This window comes from Sinohyriopsis cumingii, chromosome 4 (assembly GCF_028554795.1).
Source record: "Sinohyriopsis cumingii isolate HCF-2022 chromosome 4, ASM2855479v2, whole genome shotgun sequence".
NCBI lineage: Eukaryota > Metazoa > Mollusca > Bivalvia > Unionida > Unionidae > Sinohyriopsis > Sinohyriopsis cumingii.
This window is the reverse complement of record NC_142964.1, coordinates 53,737,742-53,764,749: the sequence shown is the minus strand read 5'-3', so window position 1 is coordinate 53,764,749 and position 27,008 is coordinate 53,737,742. Positions and strand designations below refer to the sequence as shown.

At 34.4% G+C, this 27,008-nt stretch overlaps 1 protein-coding gene across 2 annotated transcripts in view; it reads left to right on the top strand.

Moving 5' to 3' along the window:
• LOC149801176 (protein O-mannosyl-transferase tmtc2-like) overlaps positions 1-21,131 on the top strand; it is a 59,797-nt gene extending 38,666 nt beyond the window's left edge. For both annotated transcript variants that reach the window (XM_089955206.1, XM_089955207.1), the window contains exons 7-13: positions 176-298; positions 3,177-3,255; positions 4,940-5,061; positions 9,370-9,451; positions 10,409-10,523; positions 12,094-12,157; positions 14,639-21,131. In XM_089955206.1, the coding sequence (XP_089811332.1) occupies positions 176-298; positions 3,177-3,255; positions 4,940-5,061; positions 9,370-9,451; positions 10,409-10,523; positions 12,094-12,157; positions 14,639-14,815 (762 nt within the window). In that variant the 3' untranslated portion in view covers positions 14,816-21,131. The remainder of the gene's footprint in view (positions 1-175; positions 299-3,176; positions 3,256-4,939; positions 5,062-9,369; positions 9,452-10,408; positions 10,524-12,093; positions 12,158-14,638) is intronic.
• Positions 21,132-27,008: the final 5,877 nt, after the last annotated feature.

Genomic DNA, 27,008 nt, shown 5'->3' with positions numbered 1-27,008 from the left:
TGGTTACATTGAACAAGCACTCACTCTATGTAGAAAGTGCACGAAAGTAACACATGCTTGAGAATTAAAAATTTATTCAGTCAATTTACGTCTTTGGTTTTATCATATAATTTGGTTTTAAGTTCATGCTGAAGTTTTTTTAAAAATATTTAAAAGGATTAATTTTCTTTTTTAGATGTACCTACTTTGTGCTGATCTAGACACGTCTGGCCTTAAGGATCCCCGTCTGCATGAGACCACCAAGATTTCTTGTCTCTACAATCTTGGCCGACTGTATGCAGAACAGAGCAAAGATAAGGTTACTGTCATGAAAGTACTGTTCTTTTGTTTCTAATATAGATCCAGAGTGATTGTCAGGTTTTGCAGCAGCAACGGCGATCATATTTAACGTAATATTGCAAATAAAAACCTACATGATGATGTGGGAATGATATAGTCATCATCTTCTTCTTCAGACCATTTCTACATTCATTTTTGCTGTCCGTCTGTCCACACCTGCACATGCATAATACTAAAAATGAGCAAAGAGGTCATGCCATTTTGGATAATCACGAAATGGGTAGCTATCTGTTGATATACAATCACTTAAATTAACAGAGGTAATATTTAATCCCTTCACTTTCATTATAGCTTTATCTGCTATTAATTATTCAGCAAGGAAGCATTGAATTAACTCGGTTATTAATATTGCCAGCACCACTCGGTGACCCAGGTGGTTTGACCGTCCACCTTGGATGTGGGAGGTCATGGGTTCGAAACGAGTCGTACTAAAGACTTATAAAAGTATTGCTCGCAGCTGCCTTTCTAGACACTCAGCATTTAGAGGTTAGTGTTAGGACTGGTCAGCCTGGTGTCAGGATAATGTGACTGGGTGGGACATCGTGTTACATGTCTGTGGCATGATGCCCCTATGCTAGACATCACTATAAACTGCCACACTGCAGACATTGAAGCGATATTTATGAAATTTTGTTAAAACTATGTTAAAAATCTAAATTGTGCACACACACTATTGCCAGCAGCAGTGTATAACCAGCATAGCTTAGATATTTGGGAGAGTTCATTTTGGCTTGAATACTTTTGAGAGAGTTCATTTTGGCATGAATACTTTTGAGAGAGTTCATTTTGGCATGAATACTTTTCAATTTTCTATAAATGTTGCATATCCATCATCAGATATGGACACTCATTGAAATGACTTCATCGCAAAACACTGTCCTGACATCAGGTCATTTCACATTGAAATGACATCATCTCAGACTCTGTCCTGACATCAGGTCCTCTCACATTGAAATGACTTCATCTCAAACACTGTCCTGACATCAGGTCATTTCACATTGAAATGACATCAGCTCAAAACACTGTCCTGATATCAGGTCATTTCACATTGAACAGGTCATTTCACATTGAAATGACATCATCTCAAACACTGTCCTGACATCAGGTCCTCTCACATTGAAATGACTTCATCTCAAAACACTGTCCTGACATCGGGTCCTCTCACATTGAAATAACTTCATCTCAAAACACTGTCCTGACATCAGGTCCTCTCACAATGAAATGACATCATTTAAAAAAACTGTCCTGACATCAGGTCCTTTCACATTGAAATGACATCATCTAAAAAAACTGTCCTGACATCAGGTCCTTTCACATCAAAATGACTTCATCTCAAAACACTGTCCTGACATCAGGTCATTTCACATTGAAATGACTTCATCTCGAAACACTGTCCTGACATCAGGTCATTTCACATTGAAATGACTTCATCTCAGTGTCCTGACATCAGGTCCTCTCACATTGAAATGACTTCATCTCAAAACACTGTCCTGACATCAGGTCATTTCACATTGAAATGACTTCATCTCAAAACACTGTCCTGACATCAGGTCCTCTCACATTGAAATGACATCATCTCAGACACTGTACTGACATCAGGTCCTCTCACATTGAAATGACTTCATCTCAAAACACTGTCCTGACATTGGGTCCTCTCACATTGAAATGACTTCATCTAAAAAAACTGTCCTGACATCAGGTCCTTTCACATCAAAATGACTTCATCTCAAACACTGTCCTGACATCAGGTCATTTCACATTGAAATGACATCATCTCAAACACTGTTCTGACATCAGGTCATTTCACATTGAAATGACATCATCTCAAACACTGTCCAGACATCAGGTCATTTCACATTGAAATGATTTCATCTCAAACACTGTCCTGACATCAGGTCATTTCACATTGAAATGACTTCATCTCAAACACTGTCCTGACATCAGGTCCTTTCACATTGAAATAACTTCATCTCAAACACTGTCCTGACATCAGGTCCTTTCACATTGAAATGACATCATCTAAAACAACTGTCCTGACATCAGATCCTTTCACATCGAAATGACTTCATCTCAAACACTGTCCTGACATCAGGTCATTTCAAATTGAAATGACATCATCTCAGACTCTGTCCTGACATCAGGTCCTTTCACACTGAAATGACTTCATCTCAAACACTGTCCTGACATCAGGTCCTTTCACACTGAAATGACATCATCTCAAACACTGTCCTGACATCAGGTCCTTTCACACTGAAATTACTTCATCTCAAAAAAAACTGTCCTGACATCAGGTCCTTTCACATTGAAATGTCTTCATCTCAAACATCGGTCTTTTCATATTTGTAAAATTTGATGTGGCCAATTTTATTAAAAAGAGAAAAACCTTTAAAGAATCATTTCTTAGAAATCACTTTTCAGACTTAACCAACTTTGATCGAAAGCTTCCAGCCAACACCTATTATTTGGCCTACTTTTGCATCCAGCTATCAGGCTAATGTAAACAAAGTGATTGGTCTCATACCCACTTGAGTCATTTGTCTCATACCCACTTGAGTCATTTGTCTCATACCCACTTGAGTAATTTGTCTCATACCCGCTGAAGTCATTTGTCTCGTACCCACTTGAGTCATTTGTCTCATACCCACTTGTCATTTTTCTCATACCCACTTGAGTCATTTGTGTCATACCCACTTGAGTCATTTATCTCATACCCACTTGAGTAATTTGTTTTTACTATTGTAATGTTAAAGTATGTTTTCAGGGTCTATGCCAGTGTATGTAAGAAACTATTCTGTTTTCAAACCGAGTACTACAAAGTACATGGACATTTTTTGCAGGAAGCACTGGAGGTGTACCAGAAGGCCATACAGAGGATGCCTAGCTACTATCAGGCACAGAGTCTCTACAACATGATTGGTCAGTATAGTCCTTATCCTGCTCTCATTATAACATGCCATGTGATTGGTCAATTTGGGGCATTGGTCAGTTGAAACCTAATGGTTGATCAATCTTCCCAATGCACACCTGTAATAATCCTGTCACAGTTTGTGACCCCAGGTCAGCATTTTAATACAATAGAGAAGATAGCTCAAATAAAATATTTTGATAAAGAAAATTTACTGAGCAAATGAAGTACCTCAGCTTGTGTCATTTTCTACTTAATTTTGATGGAAAATAAATGTCCAACGTAATGCAGAGCTTTTTATGCTACGAAGCTGCCACTCATTATGGCCACCACCAACACTTTTACCAGACTATGTGAATAACTTGCACTTGGGGTAAAGAAGAACTCTTTTGCTATAAAGGTCAAATTCACTGGCTTTGCTGTTGTGAATTCATCATTAATTCATAGAGTACAGATGTTTGTGCTTTTTATGTGTAAGCTAAACCATGAATTTAACATCACAAGGAAACAAGGTTCTTTAATTTTATTGCTGTAACAGTTCTCCATTGTTTCTGAATTTCATTGAACTGCATCAAGCTTTACTGAGAAATTTACTTTTATAAATGAATATTATATTTGTGCTGAGTAAAGAATGACACAAACTGTGAGCAAGTTTACATTTATTCCTATAGTATCAAAGAGATTTCAGTTTACATTTATTCCTGTAGTATTATAGAGAGATTTCAGTTTACATTTATTCCTATATTATTATAGAGAGATTTCAGTTTACATTTATTCCTATAGTATTATAGAGATTTCAGTTTACATTTATTCCTATAGTATCATAGAGAGATTTCATTTAACATTTATAGTATTATAGAGAGATTTCAATTTACATTTATTCCTGTAGTATCATAGAGAGATTTCAGTTTACATTTATTCCTATAGTATCATAGAGAGGTTTCAGTTAAAATTTATTCCTATAGTATCATAGAGAGATTTCAGTTAAAATTTATTCCTATATTATCATAGAGAGATTTCAGTTAACATTTATTCCTATAGTATCATAGAGAGATTTCAGTTAACATTTATTCCTATAGTATCACAGAGAGATTTCAGTTAACATTTATTCCTATAGTATCACAGAGGCCCATGTCATAAAGATTTTGCCTGAGTAGGAATTATGAGTCAAATTCATGTATATAAATGCATCTGTTTGTCTGAGCTGATAACACTCTGGCAGCTAAATTTCTGATCAGATTCTGATTAAACTTGTCCTTATATTATCAAGTTGATGGACGAACTTGATTATAATCAAGATCTACACACATTAGTGAGATAATCTTGCCTCTGCCTAAGTTTGTTAGCAATCTGAAGTCGAATTCCAATTAGATTTTGTTCCATTGTAGTAAATACACTCATAGTTTATAATAAATGAGATACCGTGCATCTGATTGGCTGGGCTTGAAAATAAAAATGGTTCAAAATTGATTTAATGTAATATTGGGAGATGGTTTAGATTGTGTTATTTTCTTACCACACTATAGCAGTTTGCCTAGTAAAACGGTCAGCTGTTATATAGGTGAGTGATATCAGGTCCACATGGGTCTCTTGTTTGTAACAGATATAAACATTGAGGGTTTCAGTGTAGACTCAAGTTGAGGAGTGTAAGTCATTGCTATCTGGTTATATCAACATTAAAAATGTATATTGAAGGTGAGGTGTACTTCAAGCTGGGAGATCTGGTGTCAGCAGAGGAATGGTACCTGAAAGCTCTCCAGGCCAAGCCAAACCATGTTCCAGCACATATAACATTGTCCAAGCTCTTCCAGAAAAAGGCAAGTGACACATACTGGGATTAGATTTACAACCTTTCCAAGCACAGAAATGTCGTCTTGGGCCACATCCTATACCTGGTTTTTCATGACACAAAGCAAATAATGGTGTGTTAGTCCATTTCCGTTTCAGGTTAAAATAACAAGAGTGACAAATAAAATCCATTAATTTTTAAAATGTCAAGTAATACAAAGTATCTGAATATTTAAATAGTATATTGAAGATTTTATATTGTGCATTTGACAAAATTGGATCCAACCATTTTCAAAGCATATGCTTTTGAAATTTAAGAGCTCGGAAGTTTCACTAATTATTACACAGCACCATTTAAGTCATATATGAACAATGTCTTTAAATGTCAGTATATTTAAAGTTAAGCAAATTTCTTCCCAAGTGATCCATATCATTTGTTCTAGTCATGTTTGATTATTACACAGGAATATAAAAACCTACAGCAGTACATGGGTCAGTCATCAGTTTCACAGATCATATGTAAGCTGTCAGTTGGAAGCACAATTAGTTTTTTCATTATATATGATACCAGCGTCTGTGACTTTTAAAAAAAAAGTGTCATTGATTACTTAAATTATAGGATGGATTAGAGTGGGCATAATACAGTGATCTTGTGTGAAACATAACTTTACAAACAAAATGTGTATTTTATTTTTTGGTTTAACAATACATTAAATTAAAACTGTTTTTGTTAATGATAATAATAATAATAATAATGATAATAAAGATAATAATAATAATGATAATAATGATAATGATAATTTTATTGGTATTCAATGCATGGTATTTGCTTAAAAAATGTTTGAAAGATGAACCTGCATACAGCACCCATGTATATAGGCCAGTTTTGCTTTTTCCTATGGGTGGCTACTATTGACAGGTTTGACTTTCATTGAAGTTTTAATCTGCTACAAATCAAAGAGTATGCATACTTTGGGATGTCAACTTCAGACATGCTTAAACAGATTTTAAACAGAACAAGATCTGTGAAATTTCTTTAATCAGAAATGTTTTGCATGCATGTATGCTGACCACATTTAATTTATGATGACCCAGAACTCCTGTCTTCACGGTTTTCTTTACTTAGCTTTGGAGGAGACTAAATTGTATTAATTGGAAGTCTATTCACTTTAGAGTATCATTCGTTAGTTAATTAAACTTTGTGCTCTACAACATGTGTATATGGGTGCTTAAGATTTTTAGCTTTGGAAGAGTTTGTATTTGTCTGTTGTCTGTTGCCTGTCTGTCTGTCCACTGTCTGTTGCCTGTCTTTCTGTTGTCTATTGCCTGTCTCTCTGTTGCCTGTTGGAGCCCTGAGTGGCCAAGTGGTTTAAAGTGCTCTCTGTTACAGATCAGTGCCATTTCACCTCTGTCTGCATGGGTTTGAGTCTAGGATTCAGCCAATGTGGGTATGTTAGAAAGCTTACCAGTAGCTTCTTGTGGGTTGGTGGTACTTCCTGGGGTTTTCCTAGGTTCTTCCTCCACCATTAATACTGGCTGCCATGCATAGCCTATCGTGTGCAGAAAAATGGCGTTAAACCCCACAACAACAACAACAACTGTTGCCTGTCTGTCCATTGTCTGTTGCCTGTCTATCTGTTGTCTGTTGCCTGTCTATCTGTTGTCTGTTGCCTGTCTATCCATTGTCTGTTGCCTTCTATCCATTGTCTGTTGCCTGTCTGTCTGTTGCCTGTCTGTCCATCGTCTGTTTCCTGTCTGTCCATTGTCTGTTTCCTGTCTGTCTTTTGTCTGTTGCCTGTCTATCTGTTGTCTGTCTGACTTGTCTGTTGCCTGTCTGTCTGTTGTCTGTTTCCTGACTGTCCATTAGTACTAGTTGTTCGCTATTGCAACTTCTCTGAAACTACATGTAGGATTGCCTTGAAACTTAATACACACATTTTTCCCTTAGTCTAGTCGATTCTCAATGAAAATGGGACTGTTCTGACATCCAATATGGCCACCACAATGGCCTTCTTGACAGTCGAAACATGGATGGTCATATCATTATGGAGTTTTCATATCATCATGGAGTTTTCTTATCACATGAACTTTTCATAGCAGTGTGGAGTTTTCATATCACATGAAGTTTTCATATCAGTATGGAGTTTTCATATCACATGGAGTTTCATATCACATGGAGTTTTCATATCAGTATGGAGTTTCCAGTATGGAGTTTTCATATCAGTATGGAGTTTCATATCAGTATGGAGTTTTCATAATGGAGTTTTCATATCAGTATGGAGTTTTCATATCAGTTTTTCATATCAGCATGGAGTTTCATATCAGTATGGAGTTTACATATGGAGTTTTCATATCAGTATGGAGTTTCATATTAGTATGGAGTTTCCAGTATGTAGTTTTCATATCAGTATGGAGTTTTCACATCAGTATGGAGTTTTCATATGGAGTTTTCATATCAGTATGTTTTTTTTCTACTGTTATAGAATGTTAACATCTTTACCTTTAATATTGTAGTACTTCATGTTTACATTTATTAGGAAGAGATTATCTTTCTGAATCATTTTACAATTATTTATATTTACATTTTTACCTTTTATCATTTATCTGGTTGGTCTTCATGTTTATATTTATTTGGAATGATGTAGTTCCCTCAAGTTTTTTTGCCATTTATGTATGTTTACAATTTTTAGAACTTTGCCATTAATATCACCATATATATATTAGTGTGCAGATATTTTATTAAACTTTAATGCAATCACACATAATCATATATTATCAATACTAGTTGACCATGGAAGATCCAGTTTTTTTTTGTTGACAGCATGATGCTGAAATAGGCCCCATGCATTGTTCTTAGAGTCTTGACAAATACCTGAAATAGGCCTCATGCATTATTCTTAGTCTTGACAAATACCCGAAATAGGCCCCATGCATTATTCTTAGTCTTGACAAATACCCGAAATAGGCCCCATGCATTATTCTTAGTCTTGACAAATACCCGAAATAGGCCCCATGCATTATTCTTAGTCTTGACAAATACCCGAAATAGGCCCCATGCATTATTCTTAGTCTTTACAAATACCTGAAATAGGCCCCATGCATTATTCTTAGTCTTGACAAATACCTGAAATAGGCCCCATGCATTATTCTTAGTCTTGACAAATACCTGAAATAGGCCCCATGCATTATTCTTAGTCTTTACAAATACCTGAAATAGGCCCCATGCATTGTTCTTAGAGTCTTGACAAATACCTGAAATAGGCCCCATGCATTGTTCTTGACAAATACCTGGAATTTTAGAAGTTGGCGTAAAAACTCGTTGAATTTTGAAAAAAGATTTTTAATCATTAAGGAGTCTTTGAATTTGTTGAACAACTGGAAATTTTGCAGAATCTTTGAATTTTGTTGGAGGAAATATAGAAACAATTAGACTGAATAGGACATATTACTTTTAAATGTATAATTTAATATTAGTTAAGTAATCCAACCTAAAATAACTAAATAAACATAATTAGTTGAAATTACATGGTGGCTTAGCATCCATTTATTAAAGTGGTGCTCAATTGATTTCATGCATTTTTGTTCTACTTTTTTGCCTTTTTGTACCCATTAATGCAGTAATACAAAAGTGTCAAGTGAAGGTAGTTTGATTTCATTAATAAGAAAATTCTCTATGAAAAATTTTGAAGTCCTTGTAGACTCTTTGCTATGTCCTTTAAAAATCCTCAATGGGAAGACGTGTGTGCACTAAAATGATTGCTTCCAGTTGTAGTTATCTAGAATTATGCTTTATGAAAATGATTGTTTCTTATCAGTTATGTTGTAACACATAGCATGAAAATTTTTGTGTAGGTTGAATGAGCCTACATTAAAATATCATTTTATGAAATAATTAAAAGTTCATTTTATGTCACCGAAAAGCCCCCCTTTTAACTTTATCATCCATTTACAGTGGGTTGATAGAGGCAGTATGGATTAAGTGCAGCTTTAAGCTGCATAACCTACAAATACCAAAATTAATCTGAAATAGAAATGGAAGTCCCAATGATATTTTTAACAAATTGGATGAAGCCCTGTAGGCAAGTCAGTCAAGGGTCCCAGAATACACTACCCAATACACCACATCCAATACAGTATTGATGCTTACAATTGCCAATATATTCTATCAAAGATCTATGTAGGTGACTATGACTCGTTATTAGCAACAGCGTAACAGTATTTCAGTGGGACATAAGATCTGTTTCAGCTTGGAGAGGCAATCCTAGAGATCAGATTTTATTAGAACAGTTAAGGAGATGGGTTTTCTGGTGTCATCTTGAGTCTCTTGTTACTTTCAGGGTGACCTTGTAACAGCAGAGAAATGGCTTAAGAAAGGCAGAGACGCGGATCCTAGTGACGTTCGAGTTGACCAACATTATGGTGAAGTTATTTTTATTGTTTTATGACATTTATGAAAGATTAGGTTTATGAAGACTTCTTCAGTGCAAACAGTATTTGAATTATTTCAGAGCTTGCCATTAGCAATGTTGTTTACAGGTTGTCAGTGTTTGTAGCTGGTTGTACTAGCAGAGCTTGAAGCCGGCAGTATGCTTGATTAGTTAACATTTTTCCAAAGGGTACACATGCAGTGAAGTTCCTGAGATCTTGGGTTGTCTACGTTTTGGTCTGCAATGCAAGATGGATTGTAGAGTGAACCATGTACCACACCAAGTTAGAATGAGATCCCATCATTTAATATTTATATCTTTGCATAACTGTTTTTTTTTGTAATTTTGAAACAATGCATTATATACAGTCATACAGCTCCTCTGCACTGAACAACATCTTCTAACATCTGTGAATTTAATGTGCTTTCTGATTGGTTGAATGTTAGATTTTGCAATAGTAAAATTTACACTGTTGGAAGCTGGTGCCATTATGACATCACAACTGTTCCTATATTGCATTGTTGCGGTGATTTACATTTTTCCTCAGAGTATGCTAGGATGGGACAACTCTCTTGTGTTCAGGATTTGAGACTGTAAATGGTATTTATTCTGCTGTAAATTTCTGTTTTAACAGCTTCGCAGATGCATTGACAGTAAAACTCATTTTGTGATAGTAGAAAACACAGTTACTGTCCTGAGGTAGTCAAATACATGTCCATTTTCCCATGTGCGCAAAGACTGATATTTTTCAGCAATTAGTTATAAAAGTTATTTACCATCATCGTTCAGGTAACTTAAATAACTGAAAAACAATGATTATTGAAATGATTGTAAAAAAATTAAAATTTTCTTTTCTTAGTTTTTGTTCCTTAGTTTCCTGACAAATATAAGTTGATTGTGATTGCAAATCAGTACCAATGACCAACGGTGTAATACTCTAATGTTCCAGCCCAATTCATGGCAGACAATGGGAAACTGCAGGAGGCAGCTGTCATGTTTGATTCAGCTGTCAGGAAGTCACCTGATGATTTTGAGTTGTGTTTCGCTGCTGCTAATATATTCAGGTAAATTCAAATCAACATAAATCATGATAACCTAGAATTCAGAGCCACACTATGAATGCATACTTTATATGCATCTGTGTTCAAGCTCCCATATGATTTTTAGGAAGAATAAAAATTGCATAGTTTTTCAGTTTTCTATTTCAACTCTAGTTATTTTATGCTGACTGTATACAGACCCCAAAACAAGTGATTTTGCCAGTGAAACAGAAACAAAATGATTAATTCTTACAGAATGAATAGAAATAAAGTTATGCATTTTGAAGAAAATGGCTCAAATGATAAATGCAGAAAGCAGAACAATGAATGATAAATGAAAATGGAACAAAATGTAAATGCATTTCTTGAATGGATTTGATAATTTGTTTGATAAAAATCTCTTTTGCAAGACAGTCCTGGATCAAATGCTTTATACTGCCAGTTTTATGCCCATATAAGCCATGACATTGTTCTCATGGTAAACCAATAAAAGAACTCCACCATTTTTGTGAATTCATTTTCACAAGTTGTTATATTTGCACAATCTTTACTTCAATGAAAAGAAATAAAAATTTGCTGACATGTACTCTAGAACAATATTTTTAGACTAACTGCATTTGCAGCTTTATTTTTTGTGTGCTGTAAATTCAGTAGAGTAGTCCCCCTTTTGAACAGCACCCCTGACCAGTGCCGCTTCTTACAGCCAGAATCCCTTGGCATAGACGAGTTTGTATTCAAAAGTACCCCTCAAGAACGGCCACCCCTCTAACATGACCAGCGGCCAGCATATTAGTACAAAAGTGGAAACTGTTCCCCTCACAAGTGCCACCTTTTTTTCTTTAAATGTATCCAGAACCAATAATTAATTCTTATCATGACGTAAGGCAAGTAATCAGTTTATCTCTATTGTTGATAGTCCGAGTTTTTTCCTCTTACCCTTGCCACCCCATTTTATATATTTAGACATTGATGTTGGGGTGTAGGGTCAGAGTCCACTCCCTATCAAAAAGTTGGAATTTGCCAACACCATTTGGTGACAGCATAGGGTAGCCACTTACTAGCCGGCCTAACAAACTTGAACAACCTTTCATCAAGATATACATGCATGAAATTGATAGGAATATGATTTATTTTCTCAAAAATCGCAAGCATAGCATTCATCATGTCTTTAATCTGCAGACAGAGGTCAGAGAATTTAGGTTTCTTGGATGGGCACTGAGTACACAGACATTGGAAAGGCATACCTCAATTAGGTTTCTTGCATGGGCACTGAGTACACAGACATGGGAAAGGCATACCCCATTTAGGTTTCTTGCATGGGGAAACCATGTCATATCATTATATCAGAACGAAGGAAATAATATCCTTTTTTCTGTGTATATAGTGATGATGTTGACATTATGATCTAGTGGTTTTGAAAATCACTCATTATGTATACTCACATGTAAGTCAAGTCCAACTGCAAACTGTATGAACCCAGATCTGACATCACATCAGGGTCTCTGTTGTGTGCAATTGAAATCAACTCATAAATGAGTATATATATGGTAGCTACACTGAAGCCAGATGGAAAGGCATATCTTTTTATTTGCAGACAAGTTGGAAGGAATGGAGATGCAGAGAATATGTATTTGAAAGCCACACAGTTAAAACCAGAGGTATGATATACACTTAATTTTGCTTGACTTTAAGTTCTAACAAACATGCTAGTCAAGTTTTGAAGAGGTTGATTTCGTACAAACCTTAGTCGAATTGTCGGCAGAATCTGATTGTCATTATGTACCACTATATCTTTGCCATCATCCTTTCTTTTTGTTTTTCCTATTCTCCAAAAGTTTAGAAAAGAATTCCCACAACTGTTGATGTGGTCTTGATTGCCATTAAATTAGTCTGCAGCTGCATGGCCGACTCTGTTGAAAAACTGGCATATATTGGTGATATGAAGTCAGCCATGGGAAGAAGCAAGACAAACTGCACGCAGTCCCTGACTTAAAAACAGCATGAAGAGGCAGAAAATGTGTTTTATTAACAAGTATCTTCTCTTTTGTATGATCCCATTTTATGTCATTGAACTGTGCATCATCTTGTTTTAAATTTTAAGGTTATAGATGCTTTTTTATGGTTAGTTCTTTAAATATGATATTATAATATAATCCAGTTCCTTCTATACAGGTTACTTTGTTAAATAAATATTCAATTAACTTGATTTGTATAGCTCCAAAACAACTACTTTCATGCTATAGTGACCATTAGTAAAGTGGAAGTTAAATCCTTGTTCTTTCACAAACTACACCACTCCCTCTATAATTCATGCCATGATAACTCACAAACTCAGTTATAACACAGGGTCAGTCTTGGATCCTTTTTTTAAACCTGAAAATACCCCAAAAATTGATCCCTATTTCTTGAACTTGAAGAAAATCATGATCAAAATTGGTTACTGAAACATTGATATATCACTCGTTTTATAGTTGCAAATGGTAGATAGGACCTGGAAATTGTAATCAACATTTTAAAATTATCAACTTTTTTTAATAAGAAGTCATATAATTGGTTACATTTTCTTTCCAAACTACATTCTTAGTACACCATACTTAAAGATATTCAAGGAAAGTTTGATCGATGAAATTGTCATGCCTAGTGTAGGCTTTACATTAATATTTAAATGCCAAATAATTTTTATTAAGTAAAATTTGTGTTTTAATTCTATCTTTTAGTTCTTCTTAAGTGTAATCATCATAAATGCAATGTATATTTAAACATAAAATATGTCAGTCTACCATAACAGCTATGTCCTCAAACATTTCTCTGAGAACATAATTAAGTGCCTACTGTGTTTTGATAACTGACTTGCAGCGATATTTATTGTATTGTTGTCCTGAATTAAAAGCTGGCCTCCATTGTATTATCACGTTAATTATATCTTTTGAATCAAATAAAAGAGGTGGAATAAAAGAAAAGTTAAAAGGCATGCAAATCCCACATACTTAAAATCTAGCAGCTCTGGTCGTATGTCAGGTGAACTTACTTCATTTGATCAATCGAACACTTATAAATGTTATTGTGTATGTAACATAAACTACCTTAAATTAACCTACTCATTCATAACTGATCAAAGATAGCAAGCCAAACCAAGCAAAACGAATACTTCATTAAAAAAAAATGAGCTTGGTTTCACAGATATAGACCATTGTGGGCAAGCACATGTCAGATAATTCCTGAGCTGGCACTTAGAGATATCCTCAAGGATGAAAAAAGTTTCACTATTACTTTCAATGAAATCACGACATCATTATTGTACTAATTGAACAATACAAAAATTGAGTTTTGACATAGACGATTGTCTCATGAAATAAATGTTGCTAGTGTTTGAAAAAAAGGAATCTTGTTTGGTGGTGTATCAACAGTTACTGGTAGTCTAGTTCCCTGCTACTTTGACTCCAACTTGGCAGTATACTATTTAATACCACTCTGGGAACCAGACTAATCAACAAAACAAAAAGCACATGTTTTCTTGTACAAATAATGGTTTTTGAAATCAGTTGGAATGATCTTTGACATGTTATACATTTTGAAAATGTTATTTTCACAGAATAACGAACAACTTCATTAGAAAAAGCACATTATTAACAATTATTATCTATGTGATTGTAAAACAAGGATTCGGTCATTAAACAACAGTTTCCTAACCCCCCCCCCCCCTCAGTTTTTGGAGGTCCTTCAGTAACTCGCACTCTCGCTTATCGTGTGGTTTGTGTTTATGGACCCTGTTGTGAGTTATCGAGGGAGAGGTATAATTGTACATGTTGATTATTATGTACTGTATATACTCAATAAATCTAGTCCAACTGCAAACAACAAAGAACCTGCTCTTCCTTAGGATAATGTGCCTGCAGATCAGGGTCTATGTTGTTTGTTCTACTGATTACTCCTAATAAACTGCACATACCCAGATCTGCTGGCACATTATGCAATAGCAGATCTGGGTCTGTGCAGTTTGCTGTTGGACTTGTCTTAAAAGTGAGTATATACAGTATCCTTTATGATGATCATCAAAATTACAAGAGATGAAGGTTATTTCACAGTCATTGTTGTCATCACCATTGTAAATGAAGTCATTACAACTTTATTCTCTTCAGAATGCCATTGCTCACATGAACCTGGGTGCAATGCTTCACATCAACAACAAGTTAGAGGCTGCAGAGGGAAGCTACCTGACTGCTCTTAGACTCAAGCCCGATGATCAAACCACGAAGGATAATCTCGCCAAGTTACGCTCTCTGATGAGGAGTCAGCAAAAGAAAGCCCCACCTTGAACATACTTCATTAAAGTGTGGAAGATACCATGCATCCTGGCCTTGTATTCTCCAAATATTTTGAGCACAAAACTAAAAGTGCCAAAACTTTGACTCTACAACTTGATTAGAATGCAGTAAGCTCTGTGAACTTTTGGAACTTTTATCTAGAGTTTTGTACTTAAAATGTTTAGAGAATATGAGGCCACGTGTATGGTGTTCTTCACCGTAACTTTGGCTTCTCAGTAAGCATGTTAAAATTCAGTTACCCTAGCACACTCAAAGTATTGTGTCAGATTTGAGGATTTTGAGCTCAAGTTTGTTGCACTTAATGTTTATAGAATATGGTGTCAGGTGTGTACAAGACAGGGCCAAAATGGACACAGTACACTGGCACAGAATGTTTATAGAATATGGGGCCAGGTGTACGAGAGGGCCAAAAATAGATACAGTACACTGAATGTTTATATAACATGGGGCCAAGTGTACAAGACAGGGCCAAAATGGAAACAATGAATTGAATGCTTATAGAATATGGGGCCAAGTGTACAAAATAGGGCCCAAATGCCAACCCTGGTGAGGAAAAAGAGTAATCCACATATAACAATATAAAAATTCAATGAGCATATGTACACAATTATTTATTTACCCTGTTCTTTTAATATCAATTACTGCTTCAGAGTTTCATATGTAGCACTTCTAGATTTAGAAAGCAACAGACTGTCATGTGGCATTTCAAAACACTTTGTACCAGGTGAGACCATGAATGTTTTGCACACAAGTAGAGCATTAAGTACTGGGTTAGCGAGCCTGGATTTGAATTCAGTTTTATTTTTGTTAGCAACACTGAGAGCAGTAGAATAAGAAAGAACCAATGTTACCTTCATAACCTGACATGGAAGAGGAAATTTATATTTATATCTTCCAGTATTACCTTCATAACCTGACATGGAAGAGGAAATTTATATTTATATCTTCCAGTGATTGGGTCTTATAAGACTCACAGTACTCATTCAGTTCCCACAGTAAACCTGGGCAAACACCATGATATTAAAAACTCAATAACTTAAAATTTTTGAGTGCTCATGATCAAACCTATATTTATCAGTATAGATGAAACCTGGATGTCAGCTTCTTTGTAGAGGAAAATACATGAGCCGTGGCATTTTCTGAACCTGCTTGTGTTTGAAACATGTGCTTTCAATTCTGCACCAAAGAGTCAGGTACTAATTTTAGTAATGACTGTTCCAAACTTAAGACTTAAAGGACTGAAATGCCATCAATAAAACAATGTCTCTAATTTGTTTTCACTTACAACTAGGATAAGCTCTCAAAAGATTCTTTTCCTACAACATAACTTACATTATTAACCAATCCTGGTCAGCCTAACCCATATATACTCTATTTTATGTTCACCCATTTCCAGGCTGGTTCCCATTTTTCCATACCATTAGTACTGTGTTTGCTATATCCACCCTTGATTTTCTTGACAGCCCTAGCAATAGTAGTAGTTCAATACATAGTAAGCAATGTGCATAGTTCTGCTTGTCAAAGATTACATTTGTGAATATTACATTATATTGCAAGTTCATCTTCACCTAAAGACCAATGGTGCATTTCAGGCAACATTTCAGTATTTGAGCTTTATTTAACAAAATCAGAAGAACAAAAAAATATTAAAATAAAGCTGTCCAATAAGAATCATCTTTTTCATATCACCATTTATCGCTCCTCAATTTAATGCTGAAATATATTACCAACCTTGTCATATTATGTAATTAATGAGTAAAAGGTAAAGGTGACCATCTATATGTACATGTATTATTACAGAAAGAGATTTAAATGACAAAAATTACCTAAAATTCCCCCCAGAAGACATATAATTTAAAACTAAAGTAAAGTAGTCATAAGTCTATTAAAATGCAAAATATGAACTTTCAAAACTTTCACTGAAAGAAATTAGAGGAATGCAAAGTCATGAGAGGTCTTCACCATAAGTATGGTGGAAAAGAGCTCAGTGATCATATCTCAATCATTATGTTTTAAAACACAACTAGGAAATATCATATTGCTTACTGTAATTACTCTATAAATGGTAAATTGTATAAATTTTATATATGCATCGCTTAGATATAAACCAAAGTGCTAAACACTCCACCTAACATAGTCAAATCTACACACTGTTCCCCCTCCCCCCTTCTTGGCAACAGTTGATATATCTGAATATGCATTTAATATTCTACCTAAAGTCACTCTCTGGATTACAAAATGTATTAATGTTGCTTGTTATCCACAAATAGAACCATGATGTGATTGCATTTATAATAAAGTTAATTGTACTTGCATATCTGGAGTCACTGTGTATTGCTGTGGCTGTCTATAGGACTCACGGTACTAATTCAGTTCCCATAGTAAACCTATGCAAACACCATGATATTAAAAATTCATTAACTTAAAAAAATTTTGAGTGCTCATGATCAAACCTATATTTATCAGTATTGATAAAACCTGGATGTCAGCTTCTGTGTAGAGGAAAATTTATGAACCGCAGCATTTTCTGGACCTGCATGTGTTTGAAATGTGCTTTCAATTCCGCACCAAAGAGTCAGGTACTAATTTTAGTAATGAGTGTTCCAAACTCAAGACTGTTAAAGTACTAAAATTCCATCAATAAAACAATGTCTCTATTTTTTTCCACTTACAACTAGGATAAGCCATACATTCCAACCATTACACTTTTGGCGTAATCATTACGCTTTTTTCACCAAATTAAGCATTACACATAACTGTAAACGAATTACGCTTTTTCGATATATCCCCCTCCCAAAAAATTTGTTTTCTCATTTTTATTAACATCCCATTAATCCCACAGACCGTATTCTAGAAAAGACGGCTTCTATGTAATTACGACATAAGAGTGCGCTTGTTCAAAGATTTGCATGCACTTTCCTAAGAGTATTATGTTCTATTTATGGCAGTTGTCCTACTTCAAGAAACATGCTTTCAACTTCTGAACTCAGTTTCTATTTATAGCAGCTGTATGGCTTAGTTAGGAGAGACTGACTGGTTTTCTATCTTTTAATCTTTGCTCGCAGATTCTTTGTTCTAATTCAGATCAGAACCAGTCTGTAGGTATTTGGCGCTAAAAGTCAAGTGAGATTTATTTTAGTCGATGCATGTTATAGCAAAAATATTTTTTAAAATAATTTCACAGATGGATTAGGAAAAGACGAAAAACCGATTCTGAGATGAATACATGAATTACACAATACAATGTTCCATTCTATGGATCTTCATGCTCCTTGCAAAGGATTTTAATATTGTCATGGTGGTAAAACAAGAAACCTTGAAGTAACTCATTTACTAACTCCAGTACTGAGGTAACTTCTTTTTATACAGCAGAACTAAATTGTGGACACAAATTTTATCAATGCAGATGTGTTATCTACCGAGTTCTTAATAAAACACGGACAACCTCTAGCGGTAGAAGACTACATTGGTCCTTTGTTCAGATGGATGTTTCCTGATTCCAAAATTGCAGAAAATATGCATGTGCAAGAACAAAATCATCTAATATTGTTAGGTGTTTAGCAGAAGATACTTCACTTAAAATTGCAGAAGCCATGAAAATTGGGCCGTTTACTATTACAATAGTAGTGATTGTGACAAAAAGTTGTACCCAGTCTGTGTAAGAGACTTTAACAACGAAAAGGGCAAAGTAAGAATGCTCTTCTTTTGTTACCAGAATTAACAGTAGATTCCACTGGAGAAAACATTGTATTTATTTGCTTGATAATACTTTGAATAAACTTAAATTGGCATAATTGTTCAGGGTTTTAAGCTGATACTGCATCAGTGATGAGTGGAATTCGTAAAGGAGTTGCATTCTATGTTTTGAAAAATGTCTCCATCATTGTACATATCAGGTTGTCTCTGTCATATGATGCACCATGTTGCAGGAAAAGCTGCTGATAAATTAGAAAAATTAGAAGACTCCTGAAGTATCAAGTTGGCACTCCACTCTACCTGACAATATACTTCATACGGATAGAGTTGATTTTTACTTCATACGGATAGAGTTGATTTTTTCATCTCATTTCCCAGCTAAAAGACCCAATAACTGTTAAGATAGAAATTTCCTTTTCTTTGTCAGGTTATGAAAGGAATATTGGTTCTTTAAATTTCCAGAGGGATAAATAAATCATTTTGTACATATATGCTCATTGAATTTGTATCAAGTTATATGTGGATTACTCTTTTTCTGCTCAGATTACTCTTTTTGTCCACTTGGATTACACTTTTTCCTCGCTAGGGGTTGGCATGTATGGGATAAGATCTCAAAAGATTATTTTTCCTACAACATAACTTACATTATTAGCCAATCCTGGTCAGCCTAACCCATATATACTCTATATTCACCCATTTCCAGGCTGGTTCCCATTTTTCCATACCATTAGTACTGTGTGTCCTTTAGCTGGGAAGTAAGGTGCTGCTGCACATAAACTGTCAGCATGAAGTACATTGTCAGGTAAAATGCAGACTCGATACTTCAGGAAGTCTCCTTCAAATTTAGCAGCAGCCTTTGCATCAGATGACAGGGACAACCAGTCATGTACACTGATGGAGACATTTTAAGAATATAGGATGCATCTCCTTTATGAATTCCAGTCATCAAATGCATTATCAGCTGAAAACCCCATACATTTCTGCCAACTTATATCATGTTTCTACAGAGCATTATCAAGCAAACCAAAAATGATTTCTGCAGTGGAATCTACTGTTAATTTTGGTAATGAAAGAACACTCTTTGCCCATTTCATTGTCAAAGTATCTGAGACCGACTAATTTTTTTTGTCATAATCACTACTCCTGTCTATGGCAATACTAAACCACCGAATTTTCCTGGCTTCTGCTATTTTAAGTGAAGTTTCTTCAGCTAAATACTAAATACCAAACAATATTAGATGATTTTATTCTTGCACATGCATATTTTCTGCAATTCTGAAATCAAGAAACATCTGTTTGAAGAAAAAACCAATGAAGTCTGCTACCGCTAGGGTAGTATTTATCTTTGGAGGATTCTGTTGTTTTTTTTTTTTGTTTTTTTTTTACTAATCCATGTGTCAAATTAATTGAATTTTTTTTTGCTCCAACCCACGCATCAGCTAGAATAAATTTGACTTCGCTTTTAGCACTAAATACCTACAGACTGGTTCTGTACCAAGTATGAATTAGAATCTAAGAGCAAAGATTAAGAATTAGAAAACTAGTCTGGTTCCTCCTAAGTGATACAGCTGCTATAAATAGAATATAATGATAGAGTGAGGAAAGTACATGTGGGTCTATTGTACTCTTGTACAAAAGCAATAGACATAACCTATAGCGCACTATAGATTGGTTCTCTAACAAACATGAATGATAACAATGAATCCAAGGTCAAAGATTTGAAAGTAGCAACCAGCATGTTTCTTGGAAATGGGATAGCTGCTATAAATAGAACATATTAATACTGTTAGGAAAGTGCATTTAAGTCTACGGACAAGTGTACTCTTATGTTGTAGTTACGTAGAAGCCGTCTGTTCTAGAATAGGGTCTGTGAGATTGATGGGATGTTAATAAAAATGAGAAAACAAATTATTGATTTTTTTTTGTTAGGGATTCATGGAAAACGTAAGCCATATATGTTTACACATAAGGCGTAATAGTTGGCAAGTATGCAAATGGACACTGCACTAAATGTTTATAGAATATGGGGCCAAGTGTACAAGACAGGGCTCAAATGGACACATTGCACTGAATGTTTACAGAATTTGGGGCCATGTGTATAAGAGAGCCAAAATGGACACAGCACACTGAATGTTTATAGAATATGAGGCCAGGTTAAAAGACAGGGACAAAATGGGCACAGCGCACTGAATGTTTATAGATTATGGGGCCAGGTGTAAAAGACAGGGACAGAATTGACACAGTGCTGATGGATGTGCTGACAATAAGAGCTGTTGCTGTATTAGGAACTACTTTCAGGCTTGTAGATAACGAACTTCGTTAGACATCTAGATCATGAACTAGACTTAAAACAATTTAGTTATGCATTAATATAGATTATGTATTTGCTCATTATTATTACAAGGTTTATATTTATCGTCATATATTTTTTCACTACATGTTAAAATTTATACAAATGAATATGTAGTGATTATTTGGTCAAATATTTTGTTTTTTTCTGAGAGTAGCAGAGATATTTTTTGATGACTTTATCATTGACAATTTATTTCATCATTCCATTTGTAGCCTTTATGAATTGTCATCTGGAATAAAGAGCTGAATCTGCATAGAAGTTTCATTTGTCTGTCTGAGTTAAAATAGCAATCTGTTTATCAGTAGCTATGTTGACTTTAGTGAGGCTATGACATGCATTTTCTCATTGCCATGTTTTTGATGAAGTTTGCAATATAGGAATATATCATCCACTCTTGGATGAATTTGAATACACATAAGATCTGTGCATATTAATGAGGTGATGTTACATTTTAATGACATTGTGGGATGTCAAATTAAACCTTAAGACGGTAAGGTTAAAGCAATTTCTGAATTCTCAGTGTCTATCAGTAAAGAGCAGGTGATGCATTTTGTTGGTATGGCTGGATATCATCAAAACTTCTGCTCAAATTTTTTCAGTCTCAGTAATAAATCTGTTTACAAATTTGGTGTAATTTCTATTGGATGGTTAAGTCATGTGAGTTCTGTTGCAATGTGGGAGGTATTGTGCCATAGATTGAATAGAAAAATATTGCAATTTAGAGCCAATGAATGTCTTTAAGGTTGAAGACAATTAATTCATTCCTATTTCCTATCATCTTCTTTTAAAATTTGTCCACAAATGTATTTCATGTGTTTAGATATAATTTTAAACTCATTTGTTTGGATTGTTCATTTTAATTAAAATTTTCTCATCGATTCTGGACTAAAATATTATTCTGGGATTATTGTGAATATAATTCAGAGAAGTTTTGGACAATGCCATTGTGACACATCAAGACTGCTGGTACATAAGTATATTCAGGACCCAAAATTCATTTGGAATACTCAATTCTTTTGGACTTGTGTAGAGGCTTTTGGCTTATTTTGGATTTAATTCACAATACCGTAAGTTCCTCTTAAATTTTCATTTTTTAACTTAGAAAATTAAATTATTTGTTAAGTTTTAAGAAACTTGTTGGTTTTGCTCCTTTATGTTACTTAGTTTAAGGCCGTAGAGTCATAACACTAATCAAAGATTCTATTAACAACCATATTTTTCAATGATGAATAATGTAGCTTCAGTAAAATTGTATCAACATTATCAGTAATTGGCCTGATGTGATATGTTTTCTGTGTGCATTACAACCAACTCTTAAACTTTGTCTTTCTACTCGAGATGCCATAATTGATGTGAAAATCACAAACTTTAAGAACAGATTTAACAGCAAAATCCTATAATTCAGTCCTCTTAAGCTGAAAAGTGGAAACATTTAATTGGAATGGGTAAATGACAGCCATTTGCATATTTGTTTACATGTTTACCAATTTTGTCAACGTTTATAAGCAATCAACTACAATGTAAATATAAATAATGCAACGATAATGCACATAAAGATCAATTTTCATGACTGTACGAGCAATTGTACAACAACCTGACCCAAGATCAATTTTGATGACTGTACCAGCAATTGTATAAAAACCTTACCCATGGCCAATTTTCATGACTGTACCAGCAATCGTACAACAACCTGACCTAAATGTCAACAGTGTACGATGAAACAAAATGTATGATGGTGAAGGCTTCTCATGATGTATCCATATATAAAATTTTGAAACTGTACAAGCAACTGTATTTCATGAACAAACCTAAACACAAAGGAATACATTTGTTATGTTTATGTTGTCACTGCCAAAAGTAATGCTGGGGATACAGTATAAACTCTCCTGCATTTTCATGAAGGCAAGGAACATGTTAGTGTATAGGCATAGCTATAAATTTATGCAGAAAAAGACCCCTTTTTGTCTTCATGACTGACAGTTAAGAAGCCTAAAATTCTGTAGGGCTATGTTATGTTCTTTTTTTTAAGACTTGGTATATATAAAAGCTTAGCCTACAAGGTACTAATAGCTGCCTTAAAACAAATCATTTACACATGAATTTTATCAGCTGTTCCTAAAATGTCAACTTTATATACAATGTCATCTATAAGCAGGACATGGTTTTTTACAGGCATAAAACAAAGTCCAAAAATGTTGCAACATGTATGTGTATCAGGTGGTGTTTCTTGCAAACTATAAACACACACTTACAGCATGTATAGATTATTCTTGACAAATGTACAGTGACATCTGCTAACAGAACTCTGTTCAGCTGCTTTAGAAACCAATTTTGGACATGAACCTATAATGCTGTCTATGTAACAGGAACATATAACGTTGCTGAAAATTACAAGGACTGTCTTGAATAATAACTTGAAGCTGTTGTATGCAACCAGCCTATTCCCTGAGATCTAGGCCTTAGTTCACAATTTAGAAACTTACTTGGCATTATGTGGAAAGTTAATCTATGCAGTGATCATGGCTTTTGGGGTCTTTTGTTTCCCATCTGAGGTCCCACCCATGGTGTCATAACTTGGAAACCATTCAAATCACCAGTCAAGGACACGGATGCATCTGACTCACAAGCAATTGGGTTTAATTCCCAACATGTGATCAGCCTGGATGCTCATTAATATGTGTGTGGATTTCATTCATAACAGACCACCTCAGAGATCTTGATGAAACAAGATTATGTAACTAATCTAATCCAAAATATAAACTCTTAAGCTCAACCAGTCTGATCTTGGATCAACTGATTAACATGCATGGATGTTGCTCTGAACTGAACTCAAGGTTCAGAAATTATAAAAGCTAATATATCAAATCCGGTTAAAATATGGCCTCCATAGTGTTGACAAGCTCAGCCAATCAGATGCAAGATAACCTCATTATTATGTGTGGATCTCATTATTGAAATTGTACAAGATTTTGATTGATAATACATTGCAGGTTTGATCAAAATCTGATCAGAAATAGAGACCCAAAATTTGCAAATAAGTGCAGCCAATCAGATAACTTATTTCATATGACTTGATCTCACTCATTATCGACTTTGTCCAAGATGATATAAAAATATAGTCCAAGGTTAATCAAAATCAGACCAGAAATATGGCTTCCATGGTGGCAACATGTTAATGTATAGGCATAGCTACAAATTTATGCAGAAAGACATTATTTTGTGTTAATCACTGACAGTTAAGAAGCCTAAAAAACTGCAGTAGCAACAAGGTCGACCAATCAGAGGCATGGTCAACCAATCAGATGCATGGTATGTGTATGTATATGCTATCTAACAGCTGCAATTTCCCCTCATTGCCTTTAATCAAAATGTTGAGAGATCATTTAGGATAGAGAGAATGAGATAAAAGTAAAAGGTATTCAAACACTAATTACTGAAAATGAAAGAAAGAACTAATAAATGATGCTAGATTTAGCACTTATTTAAATTGACCCTTCATTCAAGTGTAATTTTGCAACAATTTTAAATCTTCCAGAAGGTATGTCTTATTTTATCAGTGTAGGTTTAATCCAAGTGAGCAAAGACACCGCAAAATCCTATTTGAAACAACTACAAATGAAACACTATATATACCACTTTGGTGGCCTAGTTGTTATAGTGTCTGCCTCGGATGCAGGAGGTTGTGGGTTCGATCCCCGGCCGAGTCATACCAAAGACTTACAAAAATGGTACTAACAGCTGCGTCGCTTGGCGCTCAGCATTAACAGGTTAGTGTTAGGACTGGTCAGCCTGGTGTCAGGATAATGTGACTGGGTGGGACATCGTGTTACATGTCTGCAGCATGATGCCCCAGTGCTAGACATCACTATAAACTGTCACACTGCAGACAGCATAGCAATATGACTGAAAAATTGTTAAAGCTAAGTTAACAATCCAAATCACACACACACATATATACTAATTACAGCAGAGAATTGAAGCTGACACTTAACTAATTTTCAGACAAAACCACTATGTACATAGTGTCAGTCAGGTCTCCAAGTATAAATAAATGTCAGGTAACTATTTTCTTGGGATTGCTGAAATAAAGTTGTGCTCAAAAAACCCATACCAATGCATCAACACCCTTTAAGATATATGGTACCATTGTATATGAATTATAGGTTTCTAATATTTAGTGAACATTTATGACACTACAGATATATTCTAATTTCTACCAGTAATAGTAATTGCTTTTATGTAGGTTGACAATTTCTTAAAGGTTGTAATATTTGTAGAATTAATGGCTATGCAAACCTAAATATATTTGGTCTCTTCCAATATCATTGATCAAGTATAACTTTATTTTACTAGAATATAAATCACATTCTAAAACGAAATGATATTCATCTTTTAAAATATAAAATGTGCATTTTTTCTCATTAATTTGTATGCTATTTGATTTGGCCCATTTTCAAACATAACTTTCTGATTCAGATGACACTCGATTTTGTTGAAGCATATAAAAAAATTTGTACAGTAATATATTGCAAAACAGGCTAAAATATATAAAATACAGATGTGTTCATAAAATACTACAGACTGGAATCTTCAACTCAGCTATGCTAGTTTTGAATAAACTGGTCAATAATTCTTTGTTTCAAAAGGGATACTGCAAAAAAGGGTTTACCAACATTCTCATCAAGTCACACCCCCTTAATAAAAAATGAAAAACTCAAAGATACCTTGTTACAGTTACCCAGCATTATCTGGGAATAAATCTGAATCATTTAATAACAATATATAAACAAATTTTACATTCATTTTCATTTACCTGTAATATTTTCATTTCAATATTTCACAATTTAAATAGAACACTGTGATATCCTAAAAGTTCAATTCACCATTATAATCAGTCCTTTTGTATTGTTTATTTGACCCCATATAACTTTATAGCTGTAAATAAATTCATTCAAAAGCTCTAGCATAATAAAACCCCAAACTTCATTACAATAAAACAAAATGGGAATTATCAGTTTATCGAGCAATCCAGTCTGTTTATGTACAGTAAAAGAAAATATGTGATAATATGTATTTAACTTAAAAATAGCTTTCTGGGGTTGCCCTGAAAGAATATGTTTTTTAAAAAGAGCCACCAGATGTAAAAACGAGTCCTAAATACCATATTGTTTTGCCACTGTTAAAAAGAGTATTTATGCAATATTCCCCTTCGTAAAAATAATTTTTGTCACGGCTGTATTTATCTTCATTTTCTAAGTAATGCACTATTTGGATAGATTGTTACCTTTTAATTCCTGTTGAGATTCTGCACAATAACTATCATCTGCATAGAGTAATAACAGCCTTAAATAAATTTAAATCCATGTAAATGAAACCTTTATGTATAAATTGTTCATGGTCATTTATGACGAGAAAATAACAATGGAGATGGACAGTCACCTTGTCTTAAAAGCAAGCATATTTCCATTAGTATTACCATGTTCATTGCAGTGTCACATGCAAAATTTCTGAGATTTAAATTTTACCATACAGTACACAATTTTCTCTTAAAACATAATCAAACGCCTAAGTAAAATCAAGGGAAGTACTTTTTTCTTCCAAATCTCTTCTGTCTAATGTGTAATACAGAGATATCCACTAGATTCATGAGAAACCTAAATCCTATATGTGTGTGTGTATATATATATATATATATATATATATATATATATATATATATATAACACACACACACACATATGTATGTATGTATGTATCCTCCGTCATATCAGTGCCATTTTAAACTTGGTAAAAAAAATTTCAAAGCAGCTCAGCAATGTATCAACTGAGTTTATACCAATTTCATATCCCTCAGACCATAAGAAAGGTATCCAATTTCAAAATGTTTCATAAAAGTTGCACATAATATTGGAAAATACCTGCTAGGGTCCTCTGATTATTTAAAGAGCTTATGTGAAGAGGATGAACTATTCTAGATTGCATCCATGAATGATTACATGTTAAAAGTGCCTTCCCTGGGTCCCAAGTATGATCTACTATCAGTCCTGATAAGATTATTAATATATCTGGGCCTGCTGAGTGACCCGAATTTTAATTATTGTTTCTGTGAAGGCATCATTGAGTTCCTCACACAAT